We start from the raw sequence: 23,286 nt of genomic DNA, 5'->3' as shown, positions 1-23,286 counted from the left end.
TCTATTGTATTCCCACATTCTCTAAAGTCTGACACTGTCCTATTGTTTATGCTGGAAAAAATGCAATTCTTTTACACTACTTCTCAACAAGTCACAAGAATGAGCTGATGGCCAAAGATGGTCCTTTTGCCTGCCGTGTCTGCTCTAAGTACAGAAAACAGGAATCTCATGCTTAAATTATAATTTTTGTCGAGCTAATTAAATACAGATGTAGGCAACTGCTAGGAAAATTATGTGTGTAACTATGCCTCTACGTTTTCCTCACATCACATTCCAAAGCTAAGGCTTCCGGTATGTGATGTTTAGACTTCGATAGTAAAACCACTTTTTAGGGACTCAGAGTTTTCTCTCCAAGACTGTCGGATCCTTCCTGAGATTCGAAAAAAGCCCTGTACACAGAAACTTGCACAACCTGTTCCTCCTCGCAGGCTAAAATCACAAAACAGTTCACTCATTAAAGCTAAAACTCTGATTGCAATCGGGGCCATTTGTTAGCAGTACATTCAACAATCTCAGATTTATATTGTCAGAATGCATTTAGGAAGCTTGATTTCAGATACCCTGTATGCTCAACTACGTAATTACAGCTCTCTTCATTTTACCGCAAGCACCCAGTATACCCCAGAATATCACTCAATCTTTCAATAAGCCAAAAAACTCTATTTTCATAATAATTTTAAAAATAATATAAATATGTAGTGTAAAAATATATAACTTATGTAATATATTCCTACATAGCCAACTGGTGTCATTTATAAAACACTCAGCCTTCAGCCTCATCTTTATGTCCCCAGACCCCCTTGAGGGAAATACAGGACCACATTACACGGTTACCATGTTATGTACCCATTTGATTCAGCACCCAACATGACACCCATATGAGAGGGTTTTCCCAGAGGCATATGCATAGTCATTCCTTTCGACAGTAGTAATAAGGGGCCTATTTATAGGCCCCGAGCGCCACCTTGCTCCACATTAATGTCATTTATTTTTACGTTAATGTGGCCCAATGAGGCCAAAATCCACGCACTGTATTTACAGGGTGACGCAATGCATGCATTGCGCCACTCTGTAACCCTTTGTGCTACATTATGCCTGTGCCAGGCATAATGTATGGAAAGGGGGCGTTCCCCCGTTAGGGGAGACGGAAAGATGGCGGAAGGAAATCTCTGAGATTTCCTTACGTCATTTTTTACGGCACTTTTAACGCTTGCTGAAAAGCAGGCGTTAAAAGGGGCCTTCCATTCTTTATAATGGGCCCCTATGAACTCTGCAGGAGTACTGCCAATATTTTGGCGCTACTCCTGCAGAGTACATCAATAGCGTCATGAAGGATGATGCTACTGCCCCCTAACCTGCGCTATGGTGCACAGTATTTTAAACATGGCGCATACATGGTGGTTGCTAAGGGGCGCAGGGAATGTGGCGCTGCACTCAGTGCAGCGTCACTTTCCATAATTCTGCCCCTAAGTCTGTGTTAGGAGCTCCGAAAAGGTGCGCTGACCTATTAGGTAACAATTTTCTATCTAAGATAAACCAAATATATTGTTGTATAGGGGTCCAGCCCGATGTGGACCGAGCTGCTGAGACCACTTGTATGATGGCAGGGACTGCAGTGGGCAGCACACTCTGGACATTTTGCAGCAGATAGTCATTGCGACCAAGGTACAAACGGTTAACATAACCGAAGCACAATAAAACCACATCCAGAATTACTTGAATTATGTGTGTATATGGCTGCCAAGGCAGGTAATGATAGAAGAGTCTATTGAAGTAAATTAGGGGCAGCTAGTTACCACAGCTGATACATTTGGTTTAGTCTTTGGGACCCCTGGAAGTGAGTGCCCTTGCTGCCCCTGGTCTGTGGACTCGTGAAAACAGTGAAGGATCCCTCTTTACATTTCACTGTGTGCGCTACCCACTCTCTCCTTATCAGCAAATAAGGCTATTGAGAAATGGTGGGACACGTGATCAGCATTGTGAGGTCACTGAGGGTCAGAGGTGCCGGGGGTGACTCCCAATGCTTAGTTTGTAAAAGAAAAAGAGTCGGCCCAAAGGTTTGCTTAGAAGCCTGGGGCTGATGCTACTGAATTTCAGGGTTAAACTCATGCCTCTTAAATCCACCACCAGATACTCCCTGCCTGTTTATCTCACTCTTGCTCCGGCTTTTCCATCCGTTTTCTCTTTTTCACTGTTTTCTGTCTTTGTCTTGCTCCTTTTTTCCAACTTTTCTGGTTTTTTTTTCTGTCCTGCCTAGTTTGTAAAAGAAAAAGAGTCGGCCCAAAGGTTTGCTTAGAAGCCTGGGGCTGATGCTACTGAATTTCAGGGTTAAACTCATGCCTCTTAAATCCACCACCAGATACTCCCTGCCTGTTTATCTCACTCTTGCTCCGGCTTTTCCATCCGTTTTCTCTTTTTCACTGTTTTCTGTCTTTGTCTTGCTCCTTTTTTCCAACTTTTCTGGGGGGTTTTCTGTCCTGCCTAATATAAAAAATGAGTACCAGTGGGCCTCACCTGTAACCACTGTCTCAAATTAACGCTAGCGACTTCCACTACCCCTGACATTTTGGTGCATCGATGGTGAATCAATGTTCATGGACAAATCCAACACTGGTTATGGACTCAACATAGAGAGGGATCCAACAAAAAAATGGAATCAAAAAAGATTGCTAAGATATCTCGTTATGTTTAATGGTGCTGTTAGGGTCAAAGCATTATTGACCAGTCTGGAAAATAGAAGTTATGGAAAACAAATTTCAAGTTAAACATTCTAAAACAAGTACAAACCCCTCCATACCAGCAGTCGGTGATGCCCGGGAACGGACAGGGAGAGATTTCATTAGTTCCTGTTACTCAGATCGAGTCCATTGCCGTCACAGTGCGGGTGACAGCAGCGCTAGCAATTTCTTTTCATTTCACGTCAGCGTGGTCTGGGGATGCATTAGCAGGTGCTTAGCGCTCAGTTGCGTGACCTGATTTCCTGATTCGCGTCTTTGCTACAAAGCTTCCGCTCTGCGAGGTCTCGAGTCCGGCACGAGCCGGGTGGCGCAGCAATCAAGCTGGATAATTATGGAGGCGCTGGTGAGCTTTAGACATCTGTCCTGAATCATCCAACTTTCATAATTACTGGTGATTTACCCAGGGGCTTTTCCATTAAAAGTAACATCAATATGTCGAGGCAATTTCCAATGAAGGTGCTCAAGGATTGTTAAAGACCTCATTTAATCCGGTTTCTGGGGAAGGACATTGTGCCAAGTGCCCATTGCATGAAACAGAGGTGTTAGCTGACGCACGGTAAGCGACATTAGCCATAACATCTTGATGCAATTTCATTGGGCTTTTTATAACTCTTCATTCTTTTGTCCGCCCATGATGAAGTCACCTATCTACCAGTGGCTACGTGGGCTGTCACTCACAACCTGAGTGGCTTCTGGGCAAATTCCACGATTCGTGACACGTGACTGCCACCATTGTAACTAGATGCTCACTAGTGCTGACTGAGGAGATGGCTTTGACATTTTGAGCTCAGGGGTGCTAAAAGGGATAATTGGTCCATGTTGTGTGCATCAGTGGTTAATCTACGACAATCACAATTCTGTTTTCTATCCTGCTGAAGGTGTCTCTGTGAAACAAAACCTAAATGAGGGGTTAGAGCAGGGCAAGAGCTTCATGTTCACTTTACTTCTTTAAAGGTAACAAACTTTCAGTTGTGGGTCTACTGAAATGACCGTATATCAATACCAATTGAAATGGCGCTAATCAAATTAGCATCAGGACATAATTGAGTAACAGTGCCCCTAATAAGTGGAACCATCAATGAATGATTCAATCAATTGATGAATGGATGAATGCATCAATAATCAGGTTTCTGACTTCAATTTCATAAATGTGCAAATGAGAAAACAATGAAACTATCCTCAGTTCTTTCATCAAATCAATTATATACAGACAATGCCATATCAAATCAATAACACATTTACCTATCCAATATTCATCTGAAGTATTAACTATAATCTTTAATATATCAATACATTTCCGAAATACATCAACTGCATGACAAGATGTACAGGGACGTCATCAAATCCACAACATTTTCTGAGTGATTCAATAATGAGGATATCAGCCCAACATTTTCACCACTTAATGAAATTAATGCCACACTCCTCAAAAAAAACCTTCTCAAGACATTCGCGACTACAAATCCCTTTACTAAAAACTCAAACAGACTTATGTGTACAAGTACTAGTGATCTGCCATGATTCCTCATCAACAAACAGGTGAGCTGCCTGCCCGCGACAAACAGATAGCTGTTGGTGCTTTTGACAAGGTCGCTCCACCACTGGTGCGCTTGACGAGGTTGCTTTATAACCATCCTGCAAGATAGATATAGATGTAGATATAGATGGATAGATGGATAGATAGATAGATAGATAGATAGATAGACAGATAGATAGATAGATGGGTAGATGGATAGATAGGAATTTTAGAATCATAAAAGAGCACTTATAACTGCAGACTTTCTGCCATCATAGTTTTGGAGTTAGAGGAGGGACGAAGGTGTGTCAGGAGGTGGAGCCATAAAATGCATGGAACACCCACAAATTCAAATTATTAAGCATACTTGCGCTTCTAAGTGTTTCCAAACGTTTTGGATAACCATTCCCACCCTGAAAGCACTTGTAAAGATTCTCCTAGAAAGTTTGGAATAGCTTTGTTTCCAGTGGGTAGCAAACACCCCAGCATTTCATGGGGGTGAATGGAAAGGGCTTTCTCCACATGAAAAAAAAACATGTGACGAAAATAAAACTAAAATCTTAACTGGCAAATGCACATTTCCTCTTCAGTTCCTCCTAGTGGTAAATCTGTATAAGCAACTGTTGTCCAAGGAGGGATACTGCAGGAAAGATATGATGTTCAAAGATGACTAAAAAAAGTTGACGTCAACTGCGAACCTGTGGAGGAACCCTATAGACACATAGACTGCAGCTACTTTTAGCAGCTTGGGGTAAATTTGGCTAAATAAGCAAGGGTTGGGTAGTGGTTCAGAGTTAGGAGGTCTGATTGGATGGAGACACTTGATATCAAGGTGCAACCACTGAAAGCAGTAACACATTTATGCATCCTATGTCACAAGCTGGTATTTGCATCAATGCTTTAGAGCTAAATATATTTTATTTATGAAAGCCTAACGCTTGAAACAATCTCTCATATATATAAACTGCAAAGTAATAACAGTTGGGATCAGAAGTGCTCCTTCTCCGCCTTTTACATGGTCGTTGACTAGTTTTGCAAAAATGCAAACAAGAAAAAGTACCATTCAACCATGAATCTACACGGTAGTGAAAAAAGGGGAAATTCCAAACTTAGGCAAACAGTTCGTATTCCGTCTGGGACACCTAAATGTACCACCTAAGGCTCTGGGGCAGGCTGGGTCACCCATGATCATTCTGAAATGGTGGACCACCAGCCAATGGCAATGGTTTAACTATAGAAACACTGTGATTGGTTGAGGGCAGCCAACCAAATTTCTTAAACAGTAGGCTTTTAAACAATCCAGTTTGGCTGCCGCTGTTCAATCAGAGCAGATATGTGCTTAGACCATTGTGATGGCCCTATGGGCAGCCATTCAGAATGGAAAAACTCCTGCTCCCCTATTCTGCCATGGACAGTTCATGGTAGTATCAGCATGCTGGCATTCTTACAGTGGTCCATGAACCACTATAGGATCCCTCAATGATTCATTTTCTGTAATGCATTGTTTTTCTGCCCTGATCTGTATCTGGCTTTACCCCACGGGTTCAATAATGTATGCAAGAACCGTAGTGTGAAGTCAAAAGGCAGGATTGACATATAACACAATCTCATTTCCATCTCAATGCTGCCTTAGATTTATTTTCCCACCAGAGTCCCTCCTTTTTTTGCATAACAAAGGCTCCTACATGTTCCTTTACGTGCTCTATTGACTATTCAGCCCTCTTAGGATTCATGCATTATGCGTTTAGTTGTTTTTCTGACACTATCATCAGATTCTAACCTTTACCTCCTGGGCGATCTGAACAATTTCATTGTCCCAGAATCCCATGACTCGTCTCTGCTTGTGAACCTGCTCTCGTCTAGTCTCTTGGTGGGTGCCCCTCATTTCATGGGTCATATTTTAGATCTTATTTTTAATTCAAGATTTTTTCCTTTACTACAAATACTCCTTTCCCAGTCATTTTGTGATCAGTATGCAGTCCGCTTCAATATTAAACTTGTAGAATATTCCTTTGGTTTTACCCTCCATCCCAGGGGACCTAATATCGCTCCGGGAAGAAGATCCCTGATCAAAAATAAGAATCTCACCTCACAGCAATTCTCACCTCTGAGCATGTCCCTGTGAGGCAGCAACAATCTGCTTGCCCCCAGTAAACATACCAGGCATGGTAGGAAAAAAACCTTTTGCAGGCTGCTTCACGCCTGAGCTAGGGGAAGCCATAACAGGCTATAAACATGCAGAGCGCATTTGGAGACTTGACTAAAACAGCGTGGCTAAACCATAGTAGTGCATCTTGCTAAAGCAACACAATAAAGTTAGTCAAAGAAGCCCACATTTCATTTTACGCAACCTCCATCACAGCAGGGACTTATCCCTCCTAAACAATCTTTACGACTAAAAGAAGCTTATGGATTCAACTGCTCAGTCCTCTGCTATTTCCCCTTCTTCATGACTGTGTGATTCACTCTGTACCTTTTGTTAAGACAAGATTTTAACAGTCAGTAAGTACTTCTCACATAGTTCCATCTCTTCTGGATCCCTCTCGATCGTTGCCTTCCATTTATGAGTTAAAAAGCTGTATCAGTCAATGTGCCAATTCCTGTGTACATGTGTAACATGTCCTAAGTATATAGGACAGTGCCTGATGCTAATGTCTGGAAATCTTCCAAAGCAACATGTTTCCTAAAAAAACTCTCTACCGGTCATACCACAGTCAATAATTACTGTCTTATCCTGTCTTATCTTGTGCTATTCCTCTCGAGATTCTGAAAGAGGAACTCCATTTTCAGCTCTCTTCCATCTGTGAATGCAATATTTGGACAACTATTTTTTATCCCAGTTCTGCCTCTTTCATGACATGGAAGTTGCTCTCCTTAATATCTAGGATAACATCCACCTTACCCATGTCCACAGCAGTAGGGTAGCTCTTACTTACTTAATTTAGGCACAGCCTTTAATACAGTTTCCCACTAGACTCTTATCCGCAGACTTGCTTCCACAGCCATGTGCAAGCTTGCTCTCAGGTGGATCGCCTCCTTCCTCACAGGGAGGAAGCAAGTCCTCTTGCCCCTTTCCGTACTGTATCTAAACCTATTTGTGGGGTTCCTCAGGGATCCTCAAATAGTTGTACAGTGTTTAATCTCTATGTCCCCCCCCCCCTCTGGATGCATTTATCCAAAGTTTTGCTGTCCTTGATGATAACCAGAGCACCATCTCTGGTACACTCAAGAAAATAGTTTCATGCATGCCTCCCTGTGTCTGCATGAAATTGTTTGTGGTCATCCTACTGGGAGGTCCTACCTCTTTCTTGTCCCCAAAACAATGGCCTCAAGAGCTTGACAATTCTTTTTTCTTGTACATTGGCTAAAATGTAATTACTGTCATGGAAAATAAGTTATCTTTCATACAACAAATTTGTAATGTTTTGTCCTCTGGCTGTTACTACCTTAGAGTTGTTCAGGAAAATGATACTGTTTCTTCCTATGAACTGAAGAAATTATGGCTAGACTTGACTTTTGAAATTCTCTCTATCTTGGTCTCCAAATATCCGTACATCTGCTACCAGGATGCTAACAGGGATCCCTGAATGCCTCCACCATCTTTGTCTCCTGCACTGGCTCCTCGTGGCAAAAAGAATAATTTTCAAGGTGATATACTTCTGTCATAAAGGGTTCTTTGCTCTTCTTCAGCTCTTTTCATAAGGAGCCCCAAGACTCACGGGATGGATTCCAAAGGCCGTCTTTCTCCTTCTTGGTTGTGAATCATTGTAATTCTCTCCCGGACTTGCTACACAGACAACTAAATTGGACCATTTTCAGAAAATACTTGAACACCTTGCTTCTCAAAATTGTCTGCTGCTAATTCTCTTCCTTTCTCCAACCAAATCCACCACCAGAACGCACCATGACATATCAGTATCCTCTGAAAATAATCATGCATTTGTTCATTCATTCAAAAGGGGGTCTTGAAAACACACACACACAGTCCAGTGACGTAAGTGGGTGGCTGAAATGTAGGCTCACTGCAGTGACACGCCATTTTGCCTTGAACACCAGATGGACAATTTTAGAGGATTATGTTTCTGAACGTTAAGATTACTTGCCATCTTGTTTACTAGTTATTTCTGAACTGCAAAGTGTGTGTGTCTGTCTATATGTGCATGTCTGTGAGGCACAGGTACTTGCAATGGGATCATGTGGGGACCACTTGTAGCACGAGAGTAACCTTGAAACTGAGTAAGCATACTCTGCTGTGGCGCTACAGCCCTGGATTTGGATTTAACCTATTACTTAGAGGAGAAGGGCATCAAATCTGTTAAGCCATCCAACAAACTTAAAGATATCTATATGATTCCACTGAAAAATAGCGACTGAACCGGAAACAGAAAAGAACATTTTCGAAAATATACCTGAGGCTGGAAGTAAGCAACTACCAGTGCTCCCGAGCACAATGCATCACAAATCTGTGTGACGCTGAATGATTGTGACACTCCATGAATTACACTCATCTACCTTGCGTCACCTACCGCTCGTGCATCCATGCCCACAGAAGCATCAGCATTCTGTGTATATTCACCATGTTCTGATCTGCAGTTTGTCATGTGGCAACTCAATGGTAAGGACCTACCTTGATGTCTACAGTGGGCAACTCCTTGTCTTTCTCAGCATGCTGGAGCTTTCTGTTCAGGTCCTGAAACATGTCTTGATGCCGCTTTCTTGTATGCATGATTTTCTATAAAAAATAAAATAAAAAAAAAGAACATTGCAGGTAAGAATAACAGTGGTTCATGTGTCTGTACGATATGTGATTACTGCCAGTGGTGAAAAATAACGTCAGCTGCAACATCAGCATGAAGAGCAGTGAACTACACATGCTGTTAACAATTAAATCACTCTGCGAAATAAAAGGGTAACTTGTTTTTAATCTTTTGCTGGTTGGCGTTGTGAAGTTCAGCCAGTTAAAATTTCTGCAGAAGGGCTTCTGCTGACTTCAAATACCGCATCCCCAAAGAAAGGCCTTCTGTTACTTTGGGGCAGATGCTGGCAACATGCCGTTCTGCAAGGGAAGTCCTTTCATTGGAAGGGTATCAGTATTAAGACATTCTATTGGCTGGATATAATTAGCATTATGACACCCTATTGGCTGGAGAAGACATCAAGTAAGACCTCAGAATAACTGGATGCAGTTGTCAATAAGGTTTATATTCAATGGGTACAGCATAAAGGTGATCTCCAGTTGACTGGATGTAACCAAGACCTTCTAGATAACTAAATGCAGTCAAGAACTACTGTTGATTAGATATAATCATCAAGAGGCCTACCAACAGGATATAGGGCTATAGGGCAGTCTGCCCGTCCTCCACCAGGGAGATGGAGCAATTTCCGATCAAGTGTACATTTCTAGCATTGGCAGGAAATGCCGCCACAGTGATTGCTGTCAATACATTGTAATTTTGCCTTATGGCTCAGTCAACATGATGGAGCAGTACAGCAAACTTGCAAAGATTTTTTTTCATGTTCAAAAAGGAAATCTCAAAGGGGCCTTTCTTTTTTATAAATTGAAAAAAAACAATGCCCCCCCCCCTTGCCATGGAAATGTTCCCCTGTGGCAAGGGGGGTTGGGGGGGCATTAAGCAATTTTCAATGCCCTATACTGCCAGGTGTTTCCTGTTGGTGATGGGCATTGAAAAATTGCTATATGTCCAGCCATATAAATTAGGTGGGCGGATACATAGCCAAACCTCGAAAGGCCCTAACTCCATTGGGCCCGTCACAGGACTTTGACCATGGTGGAGATGACAAGGTCTTCAGACTATGGTCTGCTCACATTTAATTTGGGCAGACGGACCATAGTCTTGGCAGAAAGTGAACTTTGTTGCTGTTGTGTTAGAGTTATCTTTCCACCAAGAATTAAATCAAGCCTATAGTCTATTGAATGGATATAGTCTTCAATATGTATTTGCATCGGCTGTATATAGCATTATTATGACATCACATTGGTTGTATGCGGTGATAACTAAGACCTGCTACTACCTGCATGTATATAACAGTAAGACAACTGGGTTACAGAAGCAACATGAAAGCAATACCTCATGGTCGCTAGAAATTCCCTTAGATACAGGATCTTTCTGAAAGGTTTTAATCATAATATCCTACTGACTGGAGAACGTCAGGAGGAAGGCTCATACTGGATGAAAACCACCAATGATAGAAGGCCTAGTGTTTGGAGATAGGCAATCATAAGGTCACACATTGGTTGTCAATAAATGTAGGTGTATCATCGCCACTGTGTAGCTAACCTCCAATCCTGCAAATGCATTCAGCATGCGTAAAGACAACAACAAAGGCTAATTTTCTCTAAATATCACCCATAGCATACAAGATTAAATGGGCAAAGGAGAGCTAGGTCAGATGTTAGACATGCCCCATAAAACATTTAAAAACTTTCAGTGGCACCTAATTCAGAACGTGCTAAGAGGTGAAATTCCACATCTCATTTACTCGTGAGTTACTGACGCATAACTCTGCACTTCATACTCCTGCTGGCTGAAGAAGAGATGTTACAGTGAGGTTAAGTCTGGCTAGTGTTTCTTCAGATACATAATTTAGAACTGACCACACAACACTAGGCTGAAGCAATCCTCCGGCGGCTTCAAGAACAAGCTCAGAATCCTCCTCTCCAGCACCTCTTCTAAACTCTACAGTCCCTATGCAGGCTTGTCTTTAACCCCTCCTCATGCTACGGAAGCCCAGAGGTCTCAATGGACCTGATATTTTACCTACTGTTATTCTGCGCTGCAATATCCGCTTGCGTTGTCTTTCCTTTGTCTAACTGTGTTACTCCTCACCTTCAAGAAGGTGTTACTCTTCTCTACTATGTGTCTAACATGATGACTGTACAGCGCTTGTTACACCAATGGGTCTGCTTTGAGCTATAAAAACTAAACATAAATTTACAGATAAGGGGCTTAATGGTCACTAACTCACAGGAGGTCTCTTATGTCTCCTGGTCGTCTGTGTGCAAAGTTACACGGTCACATCATCCTATCTACGTCCCACATGATGTGATCGCGTGTAAAATCGTCATTGAGCTCATGAATTCTTCAATGGTGCCATCTTTACTGTAAGAATTAGTTATGGAACCTGACAAACAACTACTCATTTTGGTGTGGTACATAGGTAATACCTATATTTTTTATAAATTGTTTACAGCCTCCTGTGCGTTGAATAGAGGAACTGAATAGATGGCACCAGATTGTTCTAATTAATGGACTCTGAGGTGTGACAGGTTAACCAGACGTGCTAAGAGCAGAGATTTTGACTTAGCACACACATGACATACTGCGTTAACGTTACTGAAAAACTTGGCAACTGTCGAACCACTCTACAGCACAAAACTGCCTTAAGCACAATCCATGAACTAAACACTAACATTCATTGACATTGACACACTATATAACAACATATAAGCTGAGCATGCAAGCAAGAAAATATTAGCAGCGAATTCTTACTTCAAAATCGAGTTCAGCATACCGAGATTTTCTTCTCTGTAAACAGGAAAAGAAGAGTTTCAGTTGTCTGTAAACCCAAGAGATGTCCGCTCATGCACGACTCTGCACCAGCATCAGTGTGTGCGGTCCCCAAGCCTAGGGGCCTCATTCCCAATATTTCGAAAAAGGGTGAGGAATTTCCCCACACCTGGGGAGAGGTAGTTTCTGTGCGTGTTAATAAGCACCTCCTATCCTGAGGTTTTCAAAAGTAAAATGGTGCATAACATGCAGAATCGGTTTTTAACACTTCGAAATCTTCATGTTTTGCTGACATTTTACCCCGATAAATTTGGCAGGTACAACATGCCACATCAGGGGGAAACTGTGAGTGATTGTTAATTGTAACACAACTCGTAATTCCGATCCATGTGTAAACGTGTGTTTTCAGCGGAATCTGAATTTAGGGCCAGATGTATCAAAGGGTTTTACCCATTCTGTGTCTATGGAAAAAAGTTTTAGTACATCTGGCCCTTAGCCTCTAACTCGTAATGAGGGTCAAAACATGTACACTATGTCCAAGTATCCTTAATAGACCCTGTGTATGTCAGGGCTTTAATGCAAATTTCTTTCTGGTCTCTTACTGAATTATGGGCCTTGTAGATACATATTTTGTATTTGATCTGCAACATCACGTTTGCATCGACCTTAGCGACCCTCAGGCTTCAGTTGACATGCATTTGGGTCCTTGTAGTGCCTCTTATGACAATAGATTACCTGATATTTTCTTTACTGCAATTATTGTTATTGTAATAATTCATGAGGCAGTGTGTCTGTCAACAGACCTCATGATTTTCTTTACATTAGGAAATACGACAGAAAAAAGGTAAATTGATACATCTGCCTCTAAAAGACAAGGGTTTCAATCAAACCTGGCTTATTTATTTATTTTTGCAATTGTATATAGCGCGGGCATGGGCGGAAGGCATAAGAGCGCTTAACAACACAACATGGTTACAGCGGGTTGAATTAAGATTAGTGGAGCTCAGGCATTTACAACAGTCTATGTATACAAGAGTTACCACAAGAGACACTTACAACAGCAGGGCAGAGAACATGAACAGTTAAAAGAAGGCAGCAGGGCGCATATGGAGAAGGTAAATAAGTCTAGTTGAGGGAGAATTAACCCAGATGTAAAGAGTTCCAAATTCTAGTGGCGCTGCCAGAGAAGGACTGATTCTCGCATGAAGTGGGGTAGGTTCCGGGAGCAGGATTGTGAATTTCTGAACCTCTATATGCTCCGGAGATTTTCAGTTTCTGATTAGATAGGAGGAAGAGGAGGAGTGCAGGGCTATGTGGGTGATGCAAATGATTTTGAATTGGGCCTGCGCTTCAATGGGGAGTCACTGGAGGGTTAGTAGGGCAGGGGAAATGTGGTCACATTTCTTGAGACCTAAGACGAAGCGTGCTGCAGCATGAAGTGTTGCTTTCAGTGGGCTAAGGAGAACTTTAAGAATGCCTCAGAGAAACGTAATTCCATAGTCCAGTCTAGAAAGAAGGAGAGGCGCACCACAATTTTCAGGTCTTGTTTCATAATCAGTAGTCTGATGCCCCAAACTGCCTAACTTGGTGTCGTACGCTTTTGGTCATGGCTACTATGTGGATGTGAAGATTGAGACAACTGTCCAGGGTGATGCCGAGTGATCTAGCACCCATGACAATGGCGGGGCAGCCTACAAAGGCGGGAAAATTGGCCAGCCATTTTTCTACAGGCAATTTTGCTTTCGGAGATGAGATCAAAAGAAATTCTGTTTTAGTTGGGTTGAGTTTTACATTGTGGTTGGACATCCACTTTTGAATCTTTAAGATCTTTAATAGCTCATTTGAAAGCAAGGCAATGTCCTCTGGGTATGAGATTTTCAAGCATATTTGGGTATCGTGACATAGTGGTGGAAGAGAATCCCAGGGTTTCTGGGAATCACAAATAATGGTTCTAGGTAGAGGTTGAAGAGGGTTGGTGAGAGGATTGAAACTTGGGGGATATCTTGGTGAACGCTAAATGGTTTTAAGAATGAGTTGCCCATTTTCACAATTTGGGAATGGTTGGATACGTAAGAGGGAAACCAGTTGAGGACCAAGCCTCCACATCCCATGCATAGTTCAGGAATACAAAGGAGGTCGTTATAGTTGGCAGTGTCGAATGCAGCAGATAAATACAGGAGGGGTAGGAGGCAGGAGTTGCTGGAGTCGAGGATTTTAAGAGAGTCATCTACTATTTGGAATATAGCAATTTCTGTACTATGACCCTGTCAGAAACCTGATTCGTGAGTATCTAGGGGGTTGTTTGTTTGGATGTGTGTCTATTTGGACTTTCAATGACTTTGCCTAAAAACAGCAGAGTTGAGACTCTGTAGTAGTTGTTCAGGTCCTCTGAGTCAAGAGGTTGTTTTTTTAAGAGTGGAGTGATTTGACCTATTTGTAGTCATTCAGAAAAGAGGCCTTGATTGAGAGAGGAACTGACTAATGTGGTCCATGTAGGGCGTAGGCTTGAGGCAAGATATTTTCTGATAGAGCCTGGAATAGCATCCTGTTGATGGTTTGAGGGTTTTACTTTGGAAATTGTTCATTGTAGGTCCTGCTCAGAGATTGGAGAGAAAGAGCACCATAATTGTATTGCTTTGCATTTTAAAGACTCAACCGTATCAAGGCCTTCAATGAAGCGAAGAGAAAAATGGATGTCTCTGACTTTTTATCAAAGAAATCCACAAAGTCATTGCAACGGGCCATGGATGGCTTAGGAGCCGAAGTGATAGCGAGGTTAGTAGACTGTGTAATAACCTCGAACAGGCGCTTCAGTCTATTCTTTGCAGAATTAATGAGGGCTCTGATATGGGAGGATTTGGTCTTTGTATTTTCTTGCTTTGCAAAGCTCAGTCATACTCAGGAAGGATGGTGCTTTTCTCCATCCTTTCTCATATTTTCTGATAAGCTTTTGTTCTTCATATAGCTCTTTAGGGCCTAGAGTATTTTGATCTGGATGATTTGCACTTCAATGGTGCACATTTGTCAATAAGGGATTCCATGCAGGAGTTGAACTTATCAGTGGCCTTGTCGATATCAAGATGAGGTGTGATAGCAATTATGGTGGGAAAGGCCATGATGGCCATGGCTTCTGTGTCAATGTTGGATGTGTCTCTGAACCATATTTTCTATTTCTTGGGTTGCCCATATGTTTTGGTGTAGGAGCTGGTTGGAGAGAACTGGATCTGCATGTGATCAGACCAGTCAACTAGAATGGGGTAATACGTGTTTAGGTAGGGAGAATTAGGGATTATCAGATCCAGAATGTCACCTTTGTGATAAGTAGGTTTATAGCAGTGTTGTTGGAGATCATTGGCTTTGAGAAAGGAGGTAAATGTGTTGCCCATGTCTCCCCAGTGAATGCTGGCTTCCTCACTTGACCACATTGTGTTATCCTTGGCAAACTGTTTAATCTTCTTGTGCCTCAGTAACAGTATCCATCAAAATTGGAAATGCTTAGAAATGCTAGATGGGGAGGCTAAGTGATGTCATGAATCTCCTCGACATTTATGATAGACACAGTTCTTTTAGATCCTGGTGGCATCAAAGTTATTAACTTTTAGTACTAAATGAGGTCAGATGGCTCAGTGCAGCTCCAACTGGTCCACAGCATCTCCAAGTAGGGTCATGAGTGGAAGCCTATTATGAACCAATGAGTCCCTCCCACCCCTCTTCAAAATCCCCCCTTTGTGGATAATGCTTTCTAACATTTAATTAAGAGCTAAGATTTTTTCAACACAGATATAATTTTGTAAAGGAGAACTGAAGCACGAGACAAAGTTGTTTGCTTAAGATCACATGGTTGGCTCAAGTGGGATCACAACGGCCCTTTTCCTCGGCACTGGCTGCCGGATAATCATTTCTTTACCTTGGTGGAGGAAAAGAACACTGTATAACCGCAGTCAATAAGATTACGAAAATAATGTTCTAGTCTATTATGTGGAGGATGTCCATGTAAATCTTCCTTTTGCCTACATGTATGATATTCCCCATCCGCAACAGTAATGCTTAGAGTGGAACTGTGATTTCCTCATTAAAATACGGACACAGGGACATTCAAAACGGGAGAGCAGCCCTTGACTACAGACTAAAAAGAAGCTGGATGTGCAATAATACCAAGACTTTCCAGATAAGGCAATGTCTGTCACAGAGAAATTAGGTACTCGCACACATTGTACTACTGAATATCGCCCTGAAAAATATTGGGGTACAAAAAATTAAAAAATGAATATCAAGAGACTGAGTATCGAAATTTAAGTGCATATATGAAAGTATAGATTTACTATTCCTAAGTAATTTTAGATTGGCTTTCCCAAAGAAATGTACTTGGCATAAGATGCTCCCAAACTGCCCTTGTGACAATCTCTCAAAGCAAAGCACGTGCCACTTTTTCTTATTTTGTCCACTTTACTCTGCACCTAGACAAATTTTTATCTTGCCAATTTTACTAAAATTGCAAACTTCATCCTATCAGGAGGCACTGATTAATATTCAAAACTCTCCTCAATACAATTATGCCATCCTGTTTTAAGCTTTATTAAATCGGCTATGGCCATTAGGAAATGATATGAATTGATTGAAGTAGACACGTATTAGTATAATCCGTCATCGTATGATTTTATTTTGATACTGGGCTCTTACCTTTGTAGTGCACACATTTGTATTTTATAGGGTTGCTGGGTTGACTGACAATGGCAATGTATAGAATCTTGTGATACTGTTGATTGAAGAGGTTTGTGTGTATCTCTGCTTTTAATATTTGCACTGTATTTTAATTATTTAAATCCTTAGTTTGAAATGTATTGTACTTTTATGGCATTTTCCAAATAAAGATTCTTTGACTGACTATTCCTAAATCCAAATCTACATACCCTGAAGATATTTCTACTGCATTCGTACATATATTTCGAGTTAACGATAGAAAATCTAGACCAGGGGCCTCCATTCTTTTCTGTAATAGAAGAAACTAAAGTTCAAAGAAAAATATTGTGTGCTGCTGTAAGTGATGTGATAGTCCATCCAAGACTGTCAGTTGCGATCACATCAGTGCATTAGGCAGGGTTGTCAGCAGTAAGGTAAAAAAAACACTATCAATTTGGAATGAACCTACATACGTAATACATAACAGCCATAGCTGCAATCCCATGGGACCCAGGTAGTAATGGAATAATAGCTTTAAATTTATTTTAAACATGGAACCATTTTTCTCCAAACATCAGCTTGTGAGTTCTGAAAATACTTACATTTTAGTCTCAAATACATGCCTTTTAATTTTGGCATACAAATCATTAATCAACCATGCAAAAGCTTTCATGTTAGTAGGCTGAGCTGCACACAGGCGAGATACTCATGAGTAAGTGGGGAGCTACTGGTAGCTCATGGGCTACTCTTTGGAGGCACCTGATCTAGACTTACCTGTCGATATTGAAAAAAAATATTTTGTCTTCACTATTTAGTACCCCCAATATTCTGGCTTTGATATTTAGTATGCACATCACTCAGGCACTACATAACTGTGGACTGAGACAGGAGACAGATAATACATTTATGTTACAGCATAAGTTGGAGGTGAGTCAAGTAGACAGACATGTACTCAAACTAAGCGGAGCTTGGTAAATCCATATTCTCTTTTGCAGCACTAGAAGGACCTGGGTAAAGGTGAGATTCAAGATATACTTTTAACTAATCAAGAGGCAGAAGCAAGGCTGACTCTCTCCAAATTCTTCAGTGGCTCTGGTTCCTCAATTTCCACCACCTCCACGTTGGCACTGGTTCTCCTCCTCCTCAGCACACACTTCACTACTTAGCACAGAAACCTTAGCATATACCCTGCAGCCCAGCCACCACTATACACAAGTATCCGACACGCATATGTTTCCCATGGACAGGAGCATAAAAAATGCCCCTGCGGTGCTGAGGGGGGGGGGGGCAACCCTTCAGGGCCCCAACCCTTCCAGGGGACCCCATTTAGCCCAAATCAAATGAATATCTGTGAGATATGGAAGACTCAGGGGCCCCTCATCACATTCTGTGGGGTGGGCGTGAGACACATCATTTTGTGTTAGCAGCAATGTCCCTGGCACTGATGAGAGAGCGTGACTCGACAAATCACTGCCCTGCCATGAAAGTGCAGACACCAGAAGCAAGCCTATACGCACTTAAGTGTCACTGGGATTCATGCTTTAGGGGAAAGAACTTTAGCAATGTGACAGCAGCTCTACCCTTTCATCCATCCATCCTTCTGTAGCCCTCCCCTCTACTCTCATGCCCTCTACACTGTTTTATGATAGAGTCGCACTCTATAAAAATGTAACATAAAATAAAATGAGAAAATAAAACAGTTTACTATTCTTGTGAAAGGTAGCCTGGCTCTGTTCTTACAGCTTTTTCGGTTAATAGGATTGGTACAAGACATATATCTAAAACATCAACACATGAGCTAATAAATAGCATGATATAAAAATGCATTACAGAGGAAGGCAGGTAAGAAAAAGGTGCAGAATGTCAGTTATGCACTATCTTCCACTGGATTAGAGATGACAGCACATTGACAGAAGCAGTGTCTTGGTTTGTTACCAAGTTCATTATTAACACAGAAAATGAAGTTGGAATGCTTGTGGGGCCCTGCTTACCTCCAGTGAGCTCATGGAAAGAGTAGAGATGGTTTCACTCTTGGAGACCAGCCCCGTATTCCCTGAGTCCCCTGTATCGCACAGACTGCTCGGGATCTGCGACTCACAGGAAAGGATTTGTTGCTGCTGGATGGGGGACCCTTGTTCATTGCACATCATCCCCATGTGCTCCCGTGGTGGGCTCTTCACCATGAAGCCGGGGTCGGTCATGCTGAGGTGTATGAGCCTGGTCTGGGGCATTTGGTCAATGTTCATGCTGTACTTGCCCTCATCCTTGGGCTTGGCCCGCAGCGTGGACGTGTTGCTCGGCAGGATGACGTAGCTACTGTCTATTGTCTGTTCTTGAGCTCTCGTCAGCTCAGAGTCCAGCTTTTTGAAAATGTCCCCATCACATATGTAAACAGATTTGGGGGGCTGATTTTTGTCCTTTTTCAAGGTGAGTGTGTGGTTGCTGAACTCGTTCAGGTTGAAGCTTCCAAGGTAGTGGGGGGATCCCTGGAGGTGCATTTTGGACACGTTAGATGGAAGACTGTTAAAATTTGATCCCTTTTGGTGGTTGAGTTTAAGTTTTTCTTCGTCTTGGAGCGATGGGCGCTTTAAAGTTCCGGTGATTGTAGACGTCCGACAACTACTGATGTCTTTATTGAGCACTGCAACACAAAAGATGTGTTAGCACAGAGAAGTGCAGAGCTTGTCTGCATTTTCTAGCACAAGTTCATTTTGGCTCAAGGTTTCTCTCTACAACAATTTTTAATATGACCTGTTAAACTGATCTAGAATTAGTACTGAACGCTTTTAAATTGTGATTTCTTGAGATGCTTATCGGTAAAATCCTCAAAAACCACCCTCGTTGAGATGGGGTGCAAAAGCTTCCAGTAAGGTGCTGGTTCTATCTGTTGTGAGTAAAAATATATTTATTTAAAAGACTATTGAGCGTATGAGGTGCAAAAACATCATTTAAATCAAATGTCCTCTTATTTTAGAACAATGAAGACATCTGAGTGACATGAAAAATTGTACATTAGAATTTTTACAATAGATAGACTTTAGGTTAATTGGAAGTGAAAGAGATAGTAACTATTCAGGGAAGCCATCAATAGCTGAAAACATCTTTCAAATGAATCCCAAGACCTATATGTAGCACACAAGAACCTTGTGATATGCTCAGGACAAGTTGCACAATAAAGCAGTGTATAACACAGAAACAGTTCCGCAGAGCCCCATGTTAACACACATTCAAATATGTTACTGTTACCTAAACGTAATAAGGTCATCGACTCCTAACCTTTAAAAAATGGTTAAAGGAGCATCCAGGTAGGAACAAACTGATCTCGATCCAGTCCTGCATCACTAATATTCACCAAAGACAGACAGCCCAGAATGTTGCTTTGTTCGATGACGTTTATTTGGGTTTTGAGAGCTATTGTGACAGGAAGGTTCCTTTAATACATTTTGAAGCAATGGCTGTCTAAAAACAATCACTTTAAAGCAAAAACACAGGCTACACTATTAAACATCAATTCTAATCAAAGAGATGTCCATAATTATTCTGTATTCGGCGCTTTCAGTTTAGGGGGAAAAAGAAAGCGCACAACACAGCAATTTGTGTAACCTGCTGTCATCATTAAGGGATGTCAATCTGAGGTTTAGGTTTCGGATGATAGGAGCCATAGAGGGGCTGGCTTCAATGCAATAGGAAGGCCTTTAAGTTGTAAATATGCATACTTTATGCCATTATGCTAATGTAATTGTACACGTGTAATTGCTCTACATGTGTGCACATCTTCAACACGATGATCCACACAACAGTTTATCCACAATTAACCACTGCTCTCCATATTGTAAACCACGTCACCTCCATGGATCTATGTACCATCCAGGTTATTTTTGTAAATCTTTTCTGATCAAAATGTTATAGCTAGTAAATAGATACATAAATAAATGGGTTGAGTCAAGCAAATATCCATCATTTATCGCTGTTAACTCTATTGTTCATTCGTAACTGTTTGCATGTTTTTGCTCTAAATTTGCTACTGGAAAATTACGAATTTCTGAATTAAATTGTTCTAAATCAGCAAATTTGAGCAGAGCATGTAAAACGATAAAACTGTTATTACAGAAAGAACTTTTGAAAGAGACTGGGATTTTTAGGGGAGATGTGGGTGTGGTGTGTGTGTGTGCCCCCAAATTTGAATAGCTAATGCTTAAGTCCAACCTTAAAAAAAAAAAAAAAATGTGTTAGCTGAGGGGAGGGTGATGTTGTAGTCATGGGCATGAGAATAAGCGAAGAGTAGCATCATCCTTAAATATATGAAAAATTGTTTTTTTTTTTTTTCCCCAGTTTTTTTTTATTATACATGGCATTGATATTTAGGTCAATTTCATTGAATTCACAAATATTTTCAGCTAAATGAAGTTGCAACAAAAAAAATCGAAGCAATGTTATGTAAAACAGTTAATTCAAAGTGAAGGCTTCGGTCCCTTCAGCCCCTATATATTAAGTAGACAATCTCTCATGGAGACAGCTCCCAGATTACCACTGATAATTGTAACCCACAAAGCAACTTATAATAATCAAAGCAGCCAGACAAGCCTGAAATTCATACCAGGCCCTGGTGACTGCCTCATGATGTATGCACTTAGCATGCACGCCTTTCGAGTTCAAAGCAAGACAGAGGTAAGAGACAGAGCCTGGTGCACAACATGGGGGGAGCTGTGGATCATCACATTAACGCATCTGGGGTATTATTTAGGGGCTTTCCGTATGAATGCCTCCGTGGACTGCGGAGGCTCTGCGCCTAGCTGCAGCATTGAAGCAGGTGGATTTTTTCTATCCACTACCATCCTGCTGACTCTAGCTAGAGATGTACACCTCAGAAACACAAGATGATGCCCTCCAGGATATGGGTGTTAAATTTGTGTGGCAGAATGTCCACTAATAGGGATACCGGACAATTCTCCCACCCCGTACAAGTACAATAATGTCTGGGATTGGTAGTTACTGTTCCAGATTTATCCGACGTATTAACCAGAATGTAATCTGTCAAGGAATCATGCGCTCGGACACTGTTGCTGATATTAGGGTACTAGATTTTCTATGTATCCCCAATCACACAACCACTGAGGGATGTCTTCAAATTCACTGGTACTTTGGACTATTCATCAGAGTGGAAAACAGCATCCCTTGTGAACCAAAGGTTGTTCCATGGCTAAGGACCTGATTTAAAATTCAGTGGACGATTTACTCCGTCACAATGGTGACGAATATCCCATCTGCTGAAATCTAAATTCCATTATAGCCTATGGGATTTAGATTTCAGCGGGCGGGATATCTGTCAACGTTGTGACAGAGTAACCCGTCTAAAGAGTTCTAAATCAGGCCTTAGCATCTCCTTTGTTGTAGGTAAATTAACAAAAAGGCTTGAAAAAACTCAATCTGCTTTGTGACTGCACCCAACCATTAAAAAGTGGCCAATAGATTGGAAATGATCACTGTTTGAAAGGGGAGTGCTCGATATTTGTAGAAGTAAAAAACCCATACAGATGAATGTCTTAAAAGAGAAAGGACTAGTATGAAATACTTTTAAAACATTTTTAGGCTGCAATTGCAATAAAAACATTACAAAAGTATTTATTTGAAGTGTAGTTGAAGAAGAGAAATAAAATAAAGGGATAAACATACTAGAAAGAATAAAGTAAGGATCATCAGCTGGGTAAAGCCTAGCTTACAGTAACCTTTGAGTTAGTGTCAATGTTAGAAAAAGAGAAAATGTTAATGTTGGTGGTTAATTTAGGGTTGGAAATGGGATTAGGAGAAGGTAAATCAAAATACAATTTCTTTTAAAAGGAATTCAGTGAAGCAGGTTATTTTAGATGCTATTAAAATGTTTTTGTTGATGTTTCTCTGTACATATTTCCCAATAAAAGTATTGCTTTGTGCATATATGACGAGCCATGTAATGGGTCTTTTGGCTGTTGAAATCTGCCAACGTTTCGATATGTGTGGTTTGAAGTTGGGTGGATTTCATCCTACAAACACCGGAAATGCGAATTCCAATGTTAGTACCTGACACTATGTGGAAGGGGTACACACTGTAAGGAAACGAAAGGAACCAATTCCAACACAACTGCAGGAAAATAAAATCTGTGTGGCCATTTCCCTGGATTAATATTTACTTCTAGTGTGAGAGACCGGATGGCCTGTATAAGTAAAAAATAAAATCTGGGGAGGGAAAACATTGACAATACTGTGATGTTTTATATTTTTAGATCTAGTGAGGGATGAAGACACTGAAGAATCAATGCTAACATCTAGTGAGGGATAAAGGCACTGTGATGATCCAGTGCTTAAATTTAATGAAGGCTTAAGATATTGTGACAATCCCATGTTGACCATGTTGATATCTAATGAGGCATAAAGATAATGTGATGATCCAGTGTTTAGATCTAGTGATGGATAAGATCTAGTGAGGGATAAAGACACAGATGATCCAAATGTTTAGATCTAGTGAAGGATAAAGATACTATGATAATCCAGTGCTTAGATCTTGTGAGGCATAAAGACAATGTGATGATCCAGTGCTTACATCTAGTGATGGATAAAAACAGTGTGATGATCCTTTGCTTTGCCACAGTTCGATGCAGGTGAGGAGGGAGAGAGGTACCATATGTGCTTTGTGTCCAGCTGGATTACTCACTGAAATATCCTCTTTTTATAATAGAAATCCATCTTTGAGAGTGTTATGACCCTTCTCAACACAACTTGACAAAAGTCAACACAATCCAGCTTCACTTGTCCTGTGACCCCTCTTCTTCAACTATCAATATTACTA

At 41.2% G+C, this 23,286-nt stretch overlaps 1 protein-coding gene across 17 annotated transcripts in view; it reads right to left on the bottom strand.

Moving 5' to 3' along the window:
* The window catches only part of ADGRB1 (adhesion G protein-coupled receptor B1), a 437,507-nt gene that overhangs the window by 26,628 nt on the left and 387,593 nt on the right, over positions 1–23,286 (bottom strand). For all 17 annotated transcript variants that reach the window (XM_069220849.1, XM_069220852.1, XM_069220854.1 and 14 more), the window contains 3 exons: positions 18,455–19,104; positions 11,766–11,801; positions 8,882–8,986 (listed from right to left, as the gene is read on the bottom strand). In XM_069220849.1, the coding sequence (XP_069076950.1) occupies positions 8,882–8,986; positions 11,766–11,801; positions 18,455–19,104 (791 nt within the window). The remainder of the gene's footprint in view (positions 1–8,881; positions 8,987–11,765; positions 11,802–18,454; positions 19,105–23,286) is intronic.

This window comes from Pleurodeles waltl, chromosome 2_2, assembly GCF_031143425.1.
Source record: "Pleurodeles waltl isolate 20211129_DDA chromosome 2_2, aPleWal1.hap1.20221129, whole genome shotgun sequence".
In the NCBI taxonomy this organism is placed as follows: domain Eukaryota; kingdom Metazoa; phylum Chordata; class Amphibia; order Caudata; family Salamandridae; genus Pleurodeles; species Pleurodeles waltl.
This window is presented reverse-complemented; position numbering and strand designations above follow the sequence as displayed.